A 19,916-nucleotide genomic window follows, 5' to 3' on the forward strand; every position below is an offset into this window, starting at 1 on the left:
TCTGTGCTCTCAGAATAAATAACCATCACTGGGAAATATCTGTACTGATTGTGATGTTTTTTTCCAGTATGTATGAGCAGATTTAATAAAAACTCCAAACCAGTGTTGTGGTTTTATTTTCATGTCCCTTGGTTTTTGTTTTATTTAATAAAAATGAGAAGAATGACTGGTTAACACTGGTGGTGACGTAGTTACAGGATGATGATGAAAGCACCACCGATAAATGATGCCTCTTTGAGTTTTACTTCCTCTTCAGCAGCTTACAAAGTATCAGCTGGCTTCCACACATATTCATATTAGTCATAACAGTGGTGTTAATATTAGCGGTGATGATGATGATGTGTGTGGAAAGATATGCTGCTTGTGGAACTGGAAAATTCCTGCACAATGATGAGCAATCAAAAAGTCTCAGAAATGTTAGAAATGTTGATCTGACGGGAGTAAAACTAGTTTACAACAACCTGCCATCAGAGCGCTCAGGATTTCCTCTCACAGACTTCAGATTTAGTTAATGTTACACTTAATTATACTTTTCCAGTTCCCAGACTTTTGTTTTGATAGATCCTGTCGGTTTGTGGCCCCTGAGGACCCCTAGTGGAGTCTTGATAGAAACAAAAAGGAAGCTGAGTGGTTCATTCAGCTGGCAGGCGGCCACTGCAGCAGCAGCACCGGGCGTCTCCGCAGGATCACACGCCGACAGAAGAGGACAAAATGTGGATTTATTGACAGAAAACTTACTTTCGATCGCCTCCTTTTTTTTTTTTGTTGCGATGTGTCCGGACGCAGAGGCTGGCTTGTTTCCTCTCCAGTGATTTATAAGACTTGACAGAAGAGAAACGACGTGATTGAAGCGATGATGAACTCAGGTAAGAGGCTGCAAACTTGTTGATTTATCGAGTTAAAGATTTGTCAGCGACTGAGCGCTCACTACCGAGCGAACCAGGGGATTTAATTACCATATAAACGTGTTTTTAATTATTTATCAAGATGGTAAACAGTGTTAAACAGGGGGAAGCAGTGTAACAGATGTAGTGTTTACACTGAAGCGTCTGGCTGAAGCTTGTTTGCAGCTCCGAGTCTGTTTTTTATCTTAAATGTATGAGTTTAAACAACAAAACAATCAAGTTTATTAACAGATTTAAGATACAAACAACGGAATAGATTAAACAGACGTGTGTATATGATGTTTGTGCAGGTAAATGTGATTTTTTTAGAAATGTTGTATAGTATTTTGGGGCATACAGGTAGACTATCTCCTGGCACGGACTTCTGTGACAGGCAACACCATATCTCATTCATTTCCCTGTCTGATAGTCATGGTTGATAGTACAAAAAAGGCTCTTTTTGTATTTTCATCATCAATTAATCTTTTTCTTAATTAATTGATTTGTTATTTGATCCATAAAATATCAGAAATTTGAGAAAAATATCTTGTTTTGTCCACAACCAAAAGATATTCAGTATACTGTCACAGAGAACTAAAGAAACTGGAAAATATTCACATTTGAGAAGCTCAAATCAAAGAATGTGGACACAATCGATAATAAAAATAAGATTAATTTAATTGTTGACAACTAATCGATTAATCGTTGCAGCTCTACTTTACAGCAGTGGAGAAGTGTCAAAGCGTGGCTTGTTGAATAAGACATAAGACACTTTATCTGCCATTTTAGTCTTTGATGGTGTAAAGCAATAGAAATCAATATATAATAAAGATAAAACAACTGGTTAAGATAAAACGAGATGAATAAATGAGAAAAATAAGCAACATGAATACGATTAGGTAGCATCCTCTACATGTATATAAACACACACACTTGTATGAGGCAGTAAAAGGTCACAGTACAACCAGGGCAGTATAAAAAGTATTGCACAACAATTAAATAGTATAAAAAAGTATTGCACAACAATTGAATACTTAAAAACAGTACTCAGAATAAGGAAATACGTGATTTGCTGAGGGGGTAAAACCCATCCCTTCTTGTCAGCATGTGGGTTTTGTTTTTTTGTCCACCACAGAAGATTTTAGGGCACCAGTTCAGCCAGATGCACCGCTTTGCGTGACTCTTTTCCAGTCCCTGTGCCCCCTCCTCCATTTCTCTCCCCCTCTTCATCTCCCATCTGCTCCTCCTCCTCCTCCTCCTCCTCCTCCTCCTCCTCCTCCTGTGCCTGTTGACATGGGCCATTAGCCGGATTACTGTGCTGTTGTGTGCAGTGACAAACAAACGGCATGTGATATTTGAACCCCCTGCAGGGGTTTAGTGCTTTACAGCAGTTTAACACTAAGCTGTCACTAGGTTAGGATCAGTGCTACAGAGTTACAGAGTGGACTCTCATTAGGGCAACATCTGTCAGACTGCTGAAAATGCATCAAATGTAACATCTGGATATTCAGAATGTGCTTTTTTCATTGTGTCAGATTAGATTCATAATCTTTTTGCTAAGTTTCAGATAGAGTTGTCACGATGCCAACATTTTAAACTACTTAATACCACTTTTGATACTATGGCACACAAAATAGGATCATTTTCTTTTTTTATTAACAATCTGCACACAGTGTCAGTACAGAACAAGTCTAGTTTTGCTGCAGAAAAACAATCAACACCAACAGTTAAAACATGACAATAGGGGTGCAACTAACAATTAGTTTCCTAGTCGATTAAACTGTTGATTATTTTGTCGATGAATCGATAAGTTGTTTGGTCTATAAAATGGTGTCAAAATATCTATACTTTTGTCTGTGTATTTTCAAGAATACAATATGTTATGACAATCTTATTTAAAGCTGTTTTCTAGTCTGTACAAGAGGCTCTAAAAAAAACTAAAGTGCACATCTTTTGTTTTCCTCTCCTCAGGCATGCAGAAGCCACCAGTGGCCCCCAAACCAAAGCTGGTCCAGCCCCACAGGCCAGGGCTGTCTCCCTCAACCCCCAGAAGAGACGTCCTCTCGCTCCCGTCTCCTGGCACCCAGAGGAGGGTTAAACCAGTGCTGGCCCCCAAACCCTGCCTCTCCAAACTCACCACGGCTGTGGAATCCAAACCGTTGGCTTCAAAGAGCCTGCACCAAACATCTGTGACAGACACACCACGGACAGAGGGCCTTCTTAACTCCCAAAATGGAATACAGCAAGAGAACAAAAAGCCAGACTGGGATTATATTATTCCTATTTGTCTGTGCAGCCATGAAAACTGCATGTGCATCAAGAACACATCAACAAACAAAACAGAGAGAGACTTGAAAACGTTGCACAAAGACAGAAAGCTTCCCCCTATATCTCGCGCTTCCACCAATGCCAACCTCACAAACCATAAACCTCTTCAAGAAACTTTCACTTTGGACAAAAATCTCAACACAGACATCAACACGGTGACTGTCAGGCCGTCTCTTCCTCACAGAACATGGAGTGATGAGGCAAACGGTAACATAACACCTCAGAGTTCACCTGGGCGAGGACCAGAGGATGATTCTCTTGGCTCGGAGAAAATACCTTCAGCGCCCCAACCCAAACCAGTCCCAGCAACCCCTAGGAAGCCCGTCCCTGTCCCTGTACCACGGAAACCCAGGATGGCTGTGCTGACCCGCCAGGAAAAGGTGGAGGAGGAGGGGGAAGAGATTATAAACCAGGAAGGGAGGGACACGGACGTCAAAGAGGTGAAGGTGTCATCGGAGGGGAAGTGCAGCTCATCACCTGCTGAAAAGCAACCGATTATTCTGTCTGCGAGAAAGGTCTGCGCCATGCCAGCCCCTCCGCCCAGGAAGAAGCCCTTTCTGTCCGCACCTGAGAAAGCACCAACCTCTGCTGCTCAGACGCTCCCAACGGATGTGGAGGAGGAAGCCTTGGGCTGGGACAGCAGCAGCCATGAGATGGAGGTGTCGGTTGACAAGGAGGACGAAGAGGTGGAGGAGGAAGCAGTTTACACAGACCTCACACCACCTTCTAGTAGTTCGGAGCTCCGCCAGCCTCCTGCCATCACGGACACAGCAGCAGAGGTGGTGAAGGTACCTCCGAAGAAGCCGCAGAGACACAGCAGCCCAATGGCGTGGACGCAGAGGAACGATTCCTCTGAGGAGAAAGAAAATAAAGAGAGAAGTCGGACACTTCCTTTAGACGATAGTGTTTTAAAGGAGAGAGTGATGAGGGACTTGCCTTCACCTCCAGGAGAGAAAACGAGCAGAAACCTCATCACCAAGCCTTCTCGGTCCAGCCTGGGCAAACAGAGGGCAAAGTCGTTCTCCGGTGCTGACCTCGTCCACTCTGATGGACAGAAGAGGAACTCTTTCCGGAAGCTGCTGGAGCTGAAGCTCTCAGTGAAGATGCTTCCAAAGCTGATAGTGAAAGGAGGCCAGAGCCTGGACAGCGCTGCAGAGGATAATGAACAAAGCGTGGACGGGGATGAGCATTTCAGGACTGAACGTAAATTCTCCTGCCCGCTCATTGGAGTGGAACAAAGCGTGGACGGTGACGAGTTTTCTCCCGGAGGAGATCGAGAGATTTACTATGAGAACATCTCTCACTATGAGGAGATACCAGACTACATGAATGTGAACATGGGGACCGCTGCGACATCTCCTCAAACCTCGTTCTCTCAGCCAACGGCCTGGCAACAAGACTCGATGTATAATGACGAGGGCATTTATGAGGAGCAGGAGCCGTACATGTCCGTAGGACAACAGCAGGGTCAGACACGGACAAACTGTGAGAGGTAGATTATTCTGTCTGTGTCTTGTTTCTTTTAATATCTCGAAACCTAACCTTATCTGTTAATGTTTTACACACATCTAGATAGTTTTGGTGTGAGTTTTGGCTCATGATGCTCCAAGTTCCAAAAAATACATTTTAAAAACACTGTGCAGAAATGAAGTGTGCATCTATTCAAGAATGAGAGGCTTGCGCTTTTGACAGAGGACGCAGGATGTTCACGTTAAAGAGTCACTTATGCTAAACTTTAGTTACGCATGTGGATCAAACGGAGCCTTCTGTCTGCACCCTGCGCTCATTTCGTCTCTATTTCTGCGTGTTTTCTGAAAACTCACGGATACAGATATAATGGAGCAGTACCTCTGGCAGTCGTGAGGGCAATGCAGCAGTGTGGCCATATTTGTTGTTGTCAGACCTAGTTCATTACAGAGGGCGATTCTATCGATTGTAAAAGGTGAAAAACAAACACACGTAGCTCACGTGTCTTTTGTTGCACTTTCCTGTCAGGGGAGTTTGACAACTTTGATGGCACACTTGCTTACACAGCCAGGAGTTCAGGTGTTGACGGATTGATTGGCGGACATGATTATTTAGATTACTCATAAGATTTTTAAATGCTTCATACCATACGCTTTTGTCAGAGGCAGCACCAACACCAGACAACCTTTGGCCTAGAAGGAAACAGCGTGGGTGTGTTTACTTCACCAGTGCAGCGAAGCTTAACAGCACTCTGGGCCTCAAACTAATGATTATTCTCATCATCGAGTGATCTGTTGATCACTCATCGATTAGCTGTTTGATCCATAAAATGTCAGAAAATGGTGAAAAATGATCAGTGTTTCCCAAAGACCAAGGTGATGTCCTTAAATGTCTTGTTTTGTCTACAACCAAATAATTAGCCTCTACATTTTTAAAGGATCAGTTCATCCAAAATCACACTTTTTTAAAAATCTGTAGTGTTATCTAGTTGTGCAGATCGTGTTTGTTGTATTTACTGTTGCATCTGTCACTGCAATTTTCGCCTACACTTAAACACAATGGAGGTGTTAGGACTCCATTTGTGCAGCCCAAAGCAATGAAAATTCATTATTAGAAAGCAGCGTGTCCGTCCAGAAACCATGTTCCTGTTACTCTGACTAATCCACAGAGTCTGCTGGCAACAGTTTTAATTAGATGTCTTTCTTTTTAATTTAATCAAATCTGGCTCTATAAAAAAATGAGGTTTGCAAATAAAGCATTGGTTCTGGAACAAAGCAGAGCCGTTCTTTTCCTAATTTAATTTTTAAATGCTCAAAACCTGTGATAATATATATATATATATATATATATATATATATATATATATATATATATATATATATATACATGCACCTGCAAATATACAGTAGTTCTCATAGAGGTGTAAACATATTAGAGGTAGACATATGTTTTTTCAGGGCTGATATGGATATGATTATTAGCAATCACAGAAACTAATAACCAATATTTTGAACTGATACACATTTGTAGTAAAAATTAAAATCTTGGTGTCAACATTTAGAATAACACAAACTTTGTTGAAATGCCTCTAAACACATGTTGTGTGTGTTGTGAGCACAGCACTGAGTGATACCATAGAATTGTACCTGCAGACAGAGTGAGGTGGCTGCATCAGAGCCAAAGAAACACATTGTTGAATTAATTTATCTCATTGGCAACTGCATTAAAAAACTGACTCTGATAATCATAAAAATGCTGAAGATTTTTGAAATGTATGGTTCACTTGAAAACAGAGTCAAATCTGAGTACAGCAAACAACATGAAAGCACAGATTTCAAGACAACACAATTTAAAACTAGACACGATTTGTTGCTGAACTTTCTTTAAAACGGTTTGCAGCAGATTTCAAGGGATCAGACGGTGACTTCCAGCAGTCTGAGCAAAAGATGCATGACAGAGTGGAACATTACAGTTACCACTTGAAGCTGCTTGGGTGGATCTGCCCTGCAGTTTAGTTTAGTATTCACAGAGACACTGAAGAGTAAGTCAATAAAGTTTGCAAAACTTGAAATCTTGTATATTGATATCGGATCCAGTAATTAGTTGACCCATGAAGAATATGGTTTTGGTTGAACTGATCCTTTTAAAAGTTTGGCTAAAACATGTATCTTGGTGCTTAATTAGCTCAGTTAAACTTCTAGTGTGTTAATGTATTGTTTGCAATGATCCTTTTGTGCAGAGGACTGGTGTGTTGTGTCAGTGAGCAGAAGTCAGTTGGAGAAACAGGATTAAAGAGTTTGTGTAACTGTACACTCGCACAGCTTAGTGTGTCAGTCCTCTTTAGATCAAACTGTGCGGACTGTGTCACATGTTTTAAAACCACGTTGAGCAGATCACAAACAGTCACAGTTGAATGCAGCGGTTATTGTAAACCTGCTGCCTCAGTGAACCGCTCAGTCTTGGCCTATTTCTTTTTCTGCATTTTTGCTCAGGGAGGTGCCGCTGTTTCACATGTAGCGCTCCCTCTGGGAGTTGTGGCATTTTAGATATGTAGTTTCTGCTGTTTTCTTTTAGCCGTTCACATGAAGTCACGTTAGAGCTGCACGGTTCTATCAGCACAGTGTGAAGATGATTAGAGGTTTGTTTCTGGTTTGGCTACATTTAGCCAAACCGCTGCTCCCTGACCCGAAGCAGGCAGCTGGACTCAAGGCTAGTGTTCTGTGACAGTGTTGCTGATAATCACCAAATGTTTATTCCGGTTGTGTCAAGTGCTCCCTTTCCTGTGTGTTCTTTTTAATGACTCCCACATGATCTGAGCAGGAAATGTCCTGATACTGCGGGTCCGACTCCCTCAAATTAGGTGCTGACCCAGGTGTTTTTATTTCAGACCTCATCTCTTTCCCCTTTTATATAAACAACATCCTCCCCGTTTTGGACGTTTTACACAAATCATGCAGCGTGTGAATGACTAAATGTGTGTCATTGTGTTCTACATTCACGGGGTTTTTGATAAATGCCTGCAGCTGCTTCTGTGTATAAAACACCTGTTCAGTGCGTTCATGCTCTGGTATCTGCCTCTGTCCTCCTCTGACCCTAACAAACATCCTGCCCCTTTGACAGAAGCTCCGTCGATGAGGACGTGGCACCCCTGGACGATGGTCACTCAGATGATGATGTCTTGGACAACACCTCAGACGAAGAGGACGACAGCAGCTCCATCTCAAGTAAAGGAGACACTGAGCAAACAGAGGAGACTCAGGTGAGGAGCAGACATTGTTTGATTTAACTTTAGTCCCTTAAAGTGTTCAGAAAAACTTCCTGAAATCATCTCAGTTTGCTCTCGGTGTAGAGATAATGTTTTTTTTCTAGGTCATATGGGGAAGAACTTTTCTTCCTTTTGATTTATTGACCTCTTGTATATCAGCTGCATGCTGTTGCCAAGAAAAATTCTATCTGAATGCATTATGATGCACAGCGTGTATCTGCTGTGGGTTGTTTTTGACCTACACGGTGATTTATTGTAGTGCATTCATTGTAATTCTGAGTCTGTGTTTTTGCACCTGTTAGACGCAGAGTGGACAGAAGAAGAGCAAGATTCAGCACATCGCCACAGAAATTATGACCTCTGAGAGTGTGTAAGAGTCTTCACTTGTTATTCATTCAAATTATAAAAACATTTTACTGCTACCCTGGGGATGTTTAGCCATTGATATAGTTTGGGCTTTATTTCAAAGGTCTAGAGATATCTGTCTCCACTGGAAGAAACATTCATAACACTGAAAATTCAACATCAGCATCTCTAGATACAATACGATACGATACGATACGATACGATACGATACGATCAAAGATCGGTCGGTTTGTGGACCAACAAGATCTTGTTACCAACAAGATTGTGGAGCTGTAACACCCAAACAGCACACTCAAACATGTTTCTGAAATACACAATGTAGTATCATAATCTTGATTCTTATTTGATCAGCACTGCCTTTTAAAGGAATGAGTCATACCCAGCAACGGGGTCAGCCACACCTCCTCGCTAAGATAACAGGTTCCGTCTCTTCCTTGCACAGAGTTGCTCTGAGACGTTTTCTAAATCACTCCTGAGCTTGGACTCTTTGCTAAGTATTTTTAGGCTAAGTCAGAGAGTTTTCTCAGAATATTTGTGAATACAGGCCCTGATCATTACTGTCATCATTAACAGTGACAGCACCTGGGCCACTAAAAAACATAGTACAGTGTTCCCAGCACTCTGGATAATAAATTCACAGACTGTTTCTCTGGAACATTTTGCTCTAAACACTGCAGACAAAATTCCATTCAACTCCATTGTATTAAGTTGAGGCAGATATCTAAAAAAAAAATAAAACCAAAATTATCACCATGGCTACCATTAGAGGTAAATAAGAAAATATTTTGTTGGAAAGTATGTGTCTAACTTTTCCTTGTTTCCTAGGTTTGTTGATGTCCTGAAGTTGCTTCACGTTGTAAGTCCTCACACGCATCACCACCCTCTGCTGCACACAAAAACGAGCCCCGTGTTTGCTGTGATAAGCTGGTGTTATTCTGTGTATGTGTATCTGCTCTACTGTCTGAGCCCACATTCTCCATATGTGTTTGATTATGCGAGTCACTGGGGCACACCCCGCGCGTCGACCCGACTCCCCACAGTCTCGCCCGCACGGCTCACATTCCTCACGGTTTTCCCCCAGATTTTCATTAATAATGTGGTCTGACGGTAACACTACACCGGTCAGGACTTAAACATTGTCTCCTTTTGCTGTTCTGAGAAATTTAATCGGTAATGGATCAAAGCTGGCCAAGTGATACGAGGGATCTGGTTTCTTTGCTGTACTTCCCTCAAAATATGTTTGAGAAACAATGTCAGAAAAACAGAAGTATTTGTATCTATTGTCAGACCCATTCAACTCTATCTGACTCTCAGTCATCCAAGACAGCTGATGAAAATAACAACTACTAACACAGCTTTAATGGTGGGTCATGCTGACTTGAAGAAGAGTTAAAAAATAGGATGTATGACTAATCTGTGATAAACTGAATATCAAACAGAGGAAAGCTGCAAGAGGAACACAAGTCACAAGTTTTAAGTAACCGGCAGAGATATTATTGGACATATACAGAATGATACATAGGAAGCTGATGAAGATTATTGTTAAATGTTTCAGTTCACACAGCGTGTATCAGCATGTTTACAGTTGTTCCAAATGGCCAGACTGACATGCAGGGAAAATAATCATTTAAATATGGGGATAACAACACACACTTTTATGTAATCTTTATGGATGGCATCCGTAGTGCTACACCTCCTCACATCTGGTCAGTCACTGTGTGAAGTGATGGACTTGTCAGATATTCAGTTTTGGAAAGTTAAAGTCAGAATTATGGGTCTGCGTCCAACAATTTCTGTAACTTTCCAAAACCAACAATGCAGCAGGTGAAAAAGTAAGATTTTAACTTCATTCTCAGTCTCTCTCTCTCTTTTTTTTAGTCTTTACACAACTTTTCTTGCACTTTTTGTGTGTACAACTGAGGGCAACAATAAAAATGTGTTAACTTTCTGTTATCTCCATATTCCTGATATGGCAGCAAGCTTTTTAGTCCACCTTCATGTGTGACCATTCAAAACAGCAGATGGCAGGTTGCACAAACTAGTTCTTTCCAAGTGTATAGTTCATCTTTACAGACATTTGCAAATGTAGTTCCCCATTTTGTGAGTCAGAAAACTTTCAGATGTTATTCAACTAATCAACAAGTACTTTGTTTGGAGCATTCTGATTCCTTAAAGGGAAAATTCCCCAGTTTTCATGCGGTTGTCCAGTCATTTTTGATGGTAAATGTTGTCAGCTGAAGTGATAAATACCTCAGTGTTTGCTATATTGACCAAGAGAGCCGAGTTCTCTTGTTCACAGATCCATACTGGCCTGTAACAGCATGCATGTTGCCGTATATCACCACCCTAGCCTAAAGCTATAACTTTGTTGGTCAGAACATAACGTTAGGTTACAAAAACACTGATCTGGCAAACCCCCTGGCTGCCTAGGTAGCTGTTTCTTCCTTAGAAGAACAATGGAGCAGGAGAACTCATCTTTCACGGTCAGGTTATTGCCTCGGTTGACTACACTTACCATGAGCACTGACTGGATATTCACATGAATAATTTTCCCTTTAACTGTCATTGAGTCCTGTGCGAACCTGTGTTTGCACTGCTGGTTGAAACTCAAGTCCGCAACTTGAAAGTTAAAGTTATTTTGCATGAACTGTTATTTTTTCTGCTTCTTTATTTCCACACACACAAAAAAAACAGTATGGTCCTATGAGCAGATGTTCGGAAAAACAAAGGTCACGAAACAAGATTGTAGTAGTACTGAGTCATAAACAATGACTCCTCAATGCAGCACAGACAGGATGTGTTTGGGTCTCTGTAGACTGTGGAGGAATGGGCTCCAGTAATGAGAAACAGTCATCATACCAAGTTCAAAGGAATGTTGAGGTGACTTAGTATTTGTTCTTTATCCATCTCTGCCAGGCACTCAGCCAGCTTTCCACCAAGTGATAGATGATAACAAAACATGACATTTGTTGTGTATATTTTATGAGTTATCAGTTCAGTCATATTAATAGCAAAACCTGTGTGTCAACTTTCCAGCAATATATATATCTGCAGTATATATATCTGTCGGATCATAAACAATAGAGTTCAAATTACATGCTTTATTATATGTAATCTTTTAGTGAAAACATGAAAATCGATTAAACTGAAGTCTGCACTGTCTTGTTGCTGACTGACCCTTCATAAGTCCCGCCCATTTTTTTGAACCTCAGTCAGTTTTCTCATTTCCTGCTTTCTGTACTTTAACATGCTATGACCAAGGCTTGTCTATATTGAAAATAAAACCAAATTTTGAAGATGCCTCAGCGATGTTGCTGGTTGCAACATATAGTTAGTTAATGTCAGCAAAACCCTAGCTAAAAGCTAGCAAACCTACATCAGTTGTTAAGCTAGCTGTATCTGCTAATGTCAGGCTAACTAACTAGTGTATATCAATCGGTAGCTAGCTAGTTACGGTTAGTTAGTTAGTTTTTTTGGTTTTATTTCTGTGTTATGCCACACTTCTGGCTCATCCCACATGGGGATTAAACCACCATATTGCAAAACTTAGATCTTCTGGTAATTATATTGCATCCCCAGCTCGCAGTAGAAAGGGGACTAGAGAACAAAGTGAAGCTCATCTTCAATATCGGCCACACAGCACATTGCACAAATCTGCTTGTCTTCATTCAAATAAGAATATTGTCCAGTTTCAGCCATTAGTGCTAAAAAACAGATCTCATCTGAGCACATGAGGATCTTTGGTACAGTTACAACTGATGGCTAACTTAGCAAAACAGTAGCTAATTAGCTAACTTAAGATGTGACTATATGTCACTTTAATGGGTCCCACCAGTACCTTGAATGGGCTCAGCACACAGCATGTCTTACTACAGGAAACAGGAAACGAGAACAGTCAATTATGCCTGATTCACTCTGGACACTAAACTCACTGCTGATTCAGTCACGCCTTCAGTGTTATCTCTTCTTATCTCATGATACATCCATATTTCATTCACATAACACTCCCCCCTTCACCATCAGCTGCTGCGGTAGGAAGAGATCACGCATGTTAACCACAGGAGCTCTCGGTCTGTAAGCAGTTTTGTTTGCCATGTGTCCTCATAAACCTCCAAAAAAACTCTGCATCATCGGAAAGAAAAGCAGAAACAGCACCCTTGGGCACTTTGCTCTCTGTTTTTTTTAGTCCTGATTCACCGTATCCTGGAAATTTAAGAATGCTTAATGCATGTCAGGTGTGTGTAGGTCATGGGTCAGCAGTATTTTTCTTTCTTTATCTTTTATACTTAAGATTCCTGGAGCTTTACTAATATGTAGGGTTGTTTTTGGGACCATGTTACATGATTTGCAGGACAGACCATTATTGAACCTTTTTTATGCATTATGGGGTCACTATTGTAGTCCTCATTTATCGGACTGCACTGCACTCTCAAGAGAGACATTTCAAAAAATGTCAGATTAGTAAATATTACAGGTTTTCCCCTGTGTGCATGAGTTCCTGTCTGACTCTTTATCTGTCTGACTCTCTGCCCTGCAGGACTTCCGTGATGCAGTGTCCAAAGCGTCTCGGCAGAGTGGAAAGCCTGTGATTGAGGAGCGGCTCCTCAACCAGATCCTGTACTACCTGCCACAGCTCTATGAACTCAACCAGGACCTGCTCAGAGAGCTGAAGCAGAGAGTCGCTAAATGGTACAATTACCTTTTACCATATGGCTAAATATATACAGGACCTCTTCTCACAATATGTTGCATACTTTTGGTTTGAGGCTGTTTCTTGTGGTGTTGGCTAGATGCCTTGTAACAGAAATCTTAATGCCATGGCATATTTCAGGCAACAGTATACTTTCAACCCTGTGGTGTTTGGAGAAGGCGTGCTCCTGTTCCAGCATTAGAAAGCAAAGTCTGTAAATAGGTGTTTTTTTGTTGTGGAAAAACATGACTGGCCTGCACAGAACTCTGACTTCAACTCTGTCCGAAACTTTCGGCACGAACTGGGTCAAAAGCTGTGTGCCAGGCCTTAATGCCCAGCTTCACTAATGCTCCTGTGCCTGAGTTGGAGAGAGTCCCTGCAGCCAGGTTCCAAAATCTTGTTCAAAGTCTTTCTAGATGGATGGAGGGTATTATAGTAGTATATTAAAGCTGGGGTAGGCAGCTTATTTTTGGCATCTTCGGGCTAAAATTCCATAATGACTTTGAAGCATAAAATAATTCAGGTGGCTTTAGAAAAGTGATCACCATGATGGGAAACACTGGCCAATCACAGGTCAGTAAGATATTTCATTGAGTCCTTCAGCCTGTTGTTGTCTGTGTTTCAACCGCAGTCTAAGGACCTGCGAGGACTGGAAAAATTAGTCAGCTGTCATATTTAAATGCAGCAGCTGTTATTATACATAATTTTTGCGTGCAACTATACAACAACCAGGATGCAATATAAAGCGTCAGACAGGCAAAGTACGATGAACAACAACAACAACAACAACAACACAAAAAACTGGTTTGCAGCTGCAAATCTTTATAAATTGAAGCTAAAATAAAATGCTGAATGTTCAGTGATGGAAACCCCACCCCTGCAGTTCCTGTACTTTTGGACAGTTCTGTCCTCCGAACAGGGACTTTTTTGGGGGGGGTAAAATAATGTCTTCGGAGCTTAATTTAGACCCTGGTCCCTGCAGTGGTTCCTTGTCCTTGAGGAAAGTTCCTACAGTGGAAAAGCAACTTCTGTTGTGTTTCACCATTGTGTATTGTACAGTTAAGTTATGCAAACATTCTGAAGGAGGTGACACACCATTTAGTTTATCTTATTCTGCTTGATTCTGTGTGCAGGGATGAGAATGCCCAGCTAGCAGACATTTTCCTGAAGAAAGGGCCCTACTTGAAGATGTACTCCACTTACATCCGAGAGTTCGACAAGAATGTGGCTCTACTGGAAGAGCAGAGTAAGAGGAACCAAGCATTTGGCGCAGTGGTACGGGAATTTGAGGTAAGGAGGCCTGTTTGACCTGTTTTCTCTGTCTGAGTGGAGGGGGGCGGGGCCGGTGGGTCAGTGAGGTCTCATTGTTCATTCATGTGCCGAGCAGGATGTCTTTGTGAGTTTGTTCCTGAAAATGTTGTCACCTGTAGCTAATATGTGTCATGTTTTTTGCGTTCAAGGCCAGTCCACGCTGTGCCAACTTGGCTCTGAAGCATTACCTCCTTAAGCCTGTTCAGAGGATTCCTCAGTATCAGCTGCTGCTCACAGGTACATCTGCAAAAGAGACATTTTGACAGAATTATACTCATCGTGTTCACATTGAATTTAATTCCTTTACCAATTATCTGTCAGTGAAAGCCAAGCTTCACTTCAGCTCTTAAACTTGGCGTGTTTGTCCAGCCTGTGATATCTCATCCTAGGCGTCATGCTGCCCTCTGGTGTTTAGAAAAATAAAACTAGTCTGGAATTTCTGTCTTGCCTCTTCAATCCTCATATAATAAGATTTTTGAAGTGCTGCCCAAATCAGATTTGGTGACATAACACAAGCTTTAACATGAGTGAGCTTAGTGTTTCATGAGTCTAATGGATCAGGGTCGATCCCTCAGTGCCGAAATGTGAAGAATGTTCCTGGCGTCACTCTTGTATAATTATATTATGTAAGCACCTGTAGACCTTTTCATCCGGGATTTTAATTTCAGATTACATTCCAGGAATTTACCGCACAACACTGAGCACTTGTAACCTCTGTGTGCAGAGTAGTTCACTGATCCTGGCTCTTAAACGTTTGTAATTGTGTTTCAGACTATCTAAAAAACCTGTCTGAAGACTCAGATGATTACAAGGACACACAAGGTAAACCAACAGCTGTTTAACGTCTGTATACCGTCTGCTCACCTGTGGACTGAAAGCACTCTCCGTCATATATGTAACTTCACCTTTTTATCCGCTCAGCTGCCCTCGCAACAGTGAAAGAAGTGGCCAATCATGCCAACGACATCATGAAACAAGGGGTGAGAGCCGACAAGAAATCAGCATCTACTGTGTCTTCTTTTAATTCTATTGTTGTTTCTAAAATGATCCCTGCATGTTGCTGACGTCTGCTTATTTTACTGTCAGGATAACTTCCAGAAGCTGATCCAGGTGCAGTGCAGTCTGACCGGCCACCATGAGATAGTCCAACCCGGGCGGGTAAGTCTGTTTTAAGATTTTATTCCTTTTTATTCTGTTTCTTCATTTAAATTTTGTTACATTAATAAGACGTTAAACTGCAGTTAATTTACATTGATCATCCTTTTCCATAAACATTACTACATTGTTCAGATAAAGCAGCATATTATAGTTGAGAAGACAATATAACTGATGTATTTTTGCAGGCCAGCCCTGAAGTTAGCATCATCCTGGCTCCCTCCTCAAAAAGCCAGTGGGATTTTTCCACTGGAGTTTGAATTATTGCAGAAAATAAGCTGTTATAAGATAATCTTCACAAATGAACACCACTTTAAGGATGCAATCGGCAGAAGTAAAAAGCTAAAGAGACAACCTCAGTCTCATTTAGCCTCAAAAGCTTCAAAATTCCCAAATGGGTTATTTACTGATGTATTTTATGATGTAGAACAAAGTAATAGACCTTAATTCAGGCATCCAAACAAAAACCCATTGATTTCCAGATGAGGGAACCAGGAATGCACCACAATTGTTGCTGAATAGTAGTAAATTTCCACTATATTTGTACTCGAAGGGCCTCTAGTCTGTGTTGGCTGAAAAGCTTTATGTAAGAGTCCAGGTTTGAGCTTGAAAGTAGCAGCTGAAAAAAGAAACTCACCTCAATGTTCTCTCAAGATCCTGTTTTCAAGGAAACTTGAACCTTGAAAGTCATCAGTTACACCAATTAATAAGATATATTTGCAATTATCTGGATCATGCAAGTGTTTTTTTTAACCTAAAGTTTAATATACTGTAGTGTTTCATCTTCAGATGGCAGTTTGAATAGCCACCATGCTCATTAAATCAATCAAGTAAAATAACAAACATGACATAATGTGTTCTTGTGACATTTTTGTGCTCCAGATCTTCCTGAAAGAGGGCATCTTGAAGAAGGTGTCCAGGAAGGCCATGCAGCCCAGAATGTTCTTCCTGGTACGGTACCACCTGTATCTCCCTTCTCGTATTTCGTTCTTATCTCATTTTCTGTCTTTTATCTTCTGCACACTTTGCCACCTTCACTTAGTTCGAAGCACGTTCTGTGAAGATTTGATTGTGATCAGATGCAGGTCCCGATAGAGGCTCATTCTGGCTTCCTTTTTTAAGTGAAGCATTTTATAGCCATGCATACATCTAACAGAATTGCTTCGCTCTTATGCTGCAAAGATCCTAATGATGTTGTAGCTCGGAGACTCTTGAGATGAAGGCGATCGATTCATAACTGCATTATGGAGGCAAATGAAACAAAAAATATATATTTATATCAATTTTACCAGCATTTTCTTAATATTCCTCCGAGCTTATCTGTAGTGGATCAGAATCGACAAAAATTAAATTATGTTTCTTAATCATTTCTCCTTTAGTTTAACGACACGCTGCTGTACACCACTCCTGTTCAGTCAGGCCAGTACAAGGTCAACAACATGCTGTCTCTGGCTGGGATGAAGGTGAGAACGTCACTGCACTCCTCATCTTTTCATGTATATACTGTGTGTTATCACGAGACGTGTTATAATATTTAAAAATCAAAATAATCGCAGGTCAAACCGAGCCAGGAGGCCTATCAGAACGAGCTGAACATTGAGAGCGTGGAGCGCTCCTTCACCGTCTCAGCGAGGTAAAGACCAGAAACAAAAGATTTCTCCTGGTAATTTAAGGACACGTGCTGTTTCATAGGTCATTTTTCGTAACAGCTCACCCTGTATTTTTCCTCGTAGTTCTCAGGTCTGTGAATACTGTGTAGGTGTGCGTGTGTGTAGTCACACTTTGTTTTATCTCCGCAGTTCAGCCGCAGAGCGAGATGAATGGCTCGAGGCCATTTCTACAGCGATCGCTGACTACACCAAGAAGAAGATCAGTTTTATATCTGGCAAACCTCTAGAAGAGGTAAGATAACAACTTAATAAAGTCAGCCTCGCACACTTCCTGTTGCTGTGTTATAACAAGCCTATTTTACAGTGTATGTATGAGCAACAAGAGGCAACTCCTGTTGTTTTCTATATATTCAGGTGGAGCTGAGGGATTGTGGTGACGGTGCTCCTTTGGGATCCAAAGCCCCCATCTGGATCCCCGACCCCCGGACCACCATGTGTATGATCTGCACCTGCGAGTTCACCCTCACGTGGAGGAGACACCACTGCCGAGCATGTGGGAAGGTAAAGTGACCAAAAACAAGTGATCAGATGCAGCTTTTTCCCCCTCTTTTTATTAAGTAAACAGGACATCATCATGTTCATAACATCATCAAGAATAATAATTTATTAGCAAAATTGTGTTGTGCTTGATGTAAATAGGCACATCAATTTTTTTTGTAAAAATGTCTTTGTAATTTTGTTTTGTTTATTTGTGTTGTTGTTGATGTGTAAAGGCCTTTTGACTGAAACATTTTTCATGATAATAAGGGACCGAAATGAAGGGTAATAATGGGGAAACACATTTAAAGATGGCAACGAGGAAAAACTGTTTTAGCATAGTAATATTTTGGTCACAATATAGTAACCTGCTAACAATAAAGTGGTTATATCTATGCAATATGTAGGTTGAAATATGATTATCTGGTGATAATGAGGCTTATTGCCTGGTTAGTATTTGGTAATTGCATGGTATTACATATTAGCTTATTATAGTGACACTATTATCCATTTGTTACTATTATTTTTATAACTAAACTGTAATATAAAGTGCTGCCAAAAAGGACAGCAGAATGTTATTAAAATAATTAGTGTAGGACAGAAATAACATTTTATAATTTATTATCCCATTAGGTGGTGTGCCAGTCCTGTTCCTCCAACAAATACTGTCTTGAATACTTAAAGAACCAGTTAGCACGAGTGTGTGACCAGTGTTTCCTTGTTCTTCAGCAGCAGAAAAGTAAGTCTGGCTTCCTTCCAACATTGTCTGCCCTCTGATCCAAACACACTGGCATCCTCCTGTTTTCATTCTACGTATTTTCTCTGCATTTAAGAACCGCATGTTCCACGTTTCTGTTCATCAGGTGAACAAGCCCAGTCAGCAGCTGTATCTCCTGGAAGCAGATCTACCTTTGCTTTTTCGAGGAAGCAGAAGAAGATACCTGCAGCACTCAAAGAGGTGACTGATTAGTCCTCATTAAGATGCACTGGGGTACAGTGATAGAAATCACCTGAAATCTCATCATCGGATGGTTTTTACTTGTTTCAGGTGTCAGCGAACACAGACTCCTCCATGAGCGGGTATCTGCAGAGGTCAAAGGGCAACAAGAGGCAAGGGAAGAGGCTGTGGTTCGTCATCAAAGACAAGGTCCTGTACACGTACGCTGCAAGTGAGGTAAGATCTGCTTTCATCAATGAAAGCTTGGTGTCATGTTATCAAAGAACCAAAGGAAAGTGATCTAACGTCAGTCTTTTAATGTGTCTTCCTGCAGGATGTTGCAGCTTTAGAGAGTCAGCCCTTGTTAGGGTTCATGTTGAAGGTCGATTCATCGCAGAAATTACAGTTCAAGCTTTACCACAAAAACACACTTTACTACATTTTTAAAGCAGATGACGTCCAAACAGCACAAAGGTACAGTATAACGATGAGAGACACTTATTATTGTATATTATGACAACAATAATTATACTAATAATATTTTTGTTTGTTTGTTTCTAAACAGATGGATCGACTCATTCAAAGAAGCCACGGTGCTTTAATGTCAGCTGCTCGACATACTTTTTCGCTCTTGCCTGACAATGTTTTACCTCAGTGCTCTCTGAATTCTGCACACAAAGTATCTGGAGACACCATGTTAGTTGCACTGAATTAAAATCCAAATATTTTATCGCTTTCATCAGACATTTTACATTGTTTTTAGAGCACTCATTTTGTGGCAAAATAGTGGCAATCATCTGTAGCTATTTTAGACTGTTAGGCTTTGATTTAGTCACATTTTAATTTAATTTTTTCCAGTAACCTGCTTGTATCTCTGTAGCACAGATTTGTTATTGTTGTCAATAAAGTTTTAACACTTTGATCCACATTTAACACATATTTTTTTAGAGGCCAAAACAAATCATAAAAGATGTTTCTTGTTTGGGAATAATTATTTTATTTCACACTTGCGAAGACGGCTGTGGGACACACAATGTGCACAAACTCTCACTGTATATTATTATTAAGACTTTCTGTATCTTTGAAACTAACTTAGTCTTAAATGTGTATCAGGGGAATATTCACTGTTTGAACATAACTGTACCATAATGTTTATTGTACTTAAGTGACTCAAATGGCTGTACATAGATTATATCCCCACACACATGCATTCTCTGTAAATATAATGTGTACAGTCTCAAATTTCCATGAATCTCACTTTTACTGTTTAAATTCTGTCATTGGAATAAATTTTTGTTTTACTGAGCTTTTTGTTGTGGTCACCTGTATAAAGTCGGGGGGGAAATGGCTTTGCAAGTTTTTCACA

General features: G+C 40.7%; 1 protein-coding gene across 1 annotated transcript; it reads left to right on the forward strand.

The window, feature by feature from the left end:
- Positions 1 to 479: 479 nt before the first annotated feature.
- LOC146316889 (FYVE, RhoGEF and PH domain-containing protein 6-like) lies at positions 480 to 19,477 on the forward strand. The gene is made up of 21 exons (XM_084733352.1): positions 480 to 866; positions 2,856 to 4,704; positions 7,800 to 7,938; positions 8,247 to 8,314; positions 9,136 to 9,166; positions 12,848 to 12,999; positions 14,134 to 14,290; positions 14,461 to 14,548; positions 15,083 to 15,133; positions 15,233 to 15,291; positions 15,398 to 15,469; positions 16,349 to 16,417; positions 16,846 to 16,929; positions 17,023 to 17,099; positions 17,266 to 17,368; positions 17,491 to 17,637; positions 18,247 to 18,352; positions 18,477 to 18,571; positions 18,662 to 18,787; positions 18,885 to 19,024; positions 19,116 to 19,477. The coding sequence occupies exons 1-21, from the start codon at positions 854 to 856 to the stop codon at positions 19,150 to 19,152; spliced, it is 3,663 nt and encodes a 1,220-aa protein (XP_084589478.1). The 5' UTR covers positions 480 to 853; the 3' UTR covers positions 19,153 to 19,477.
- Positions 19,478 to 19,916: the final 439 nt, after the last annotated feature.

The sequence above is a fragment of the Lutjanus erythropterus genome, chromosome 13 (genome assembly GCF_056507025.1).
Source record: "Lutjanus erythropterus isolate fLutEry1 chromosome 13, fLutEry1.hap2, whole genome shotgun sequence".
NCBI classification, from domain to species: Eukaryota; Metazoa; Chordata; class Actinopteri; order Lutjaniformes; family Lutjanidae; genus Lutjanus; species Lutjanus erythropterus.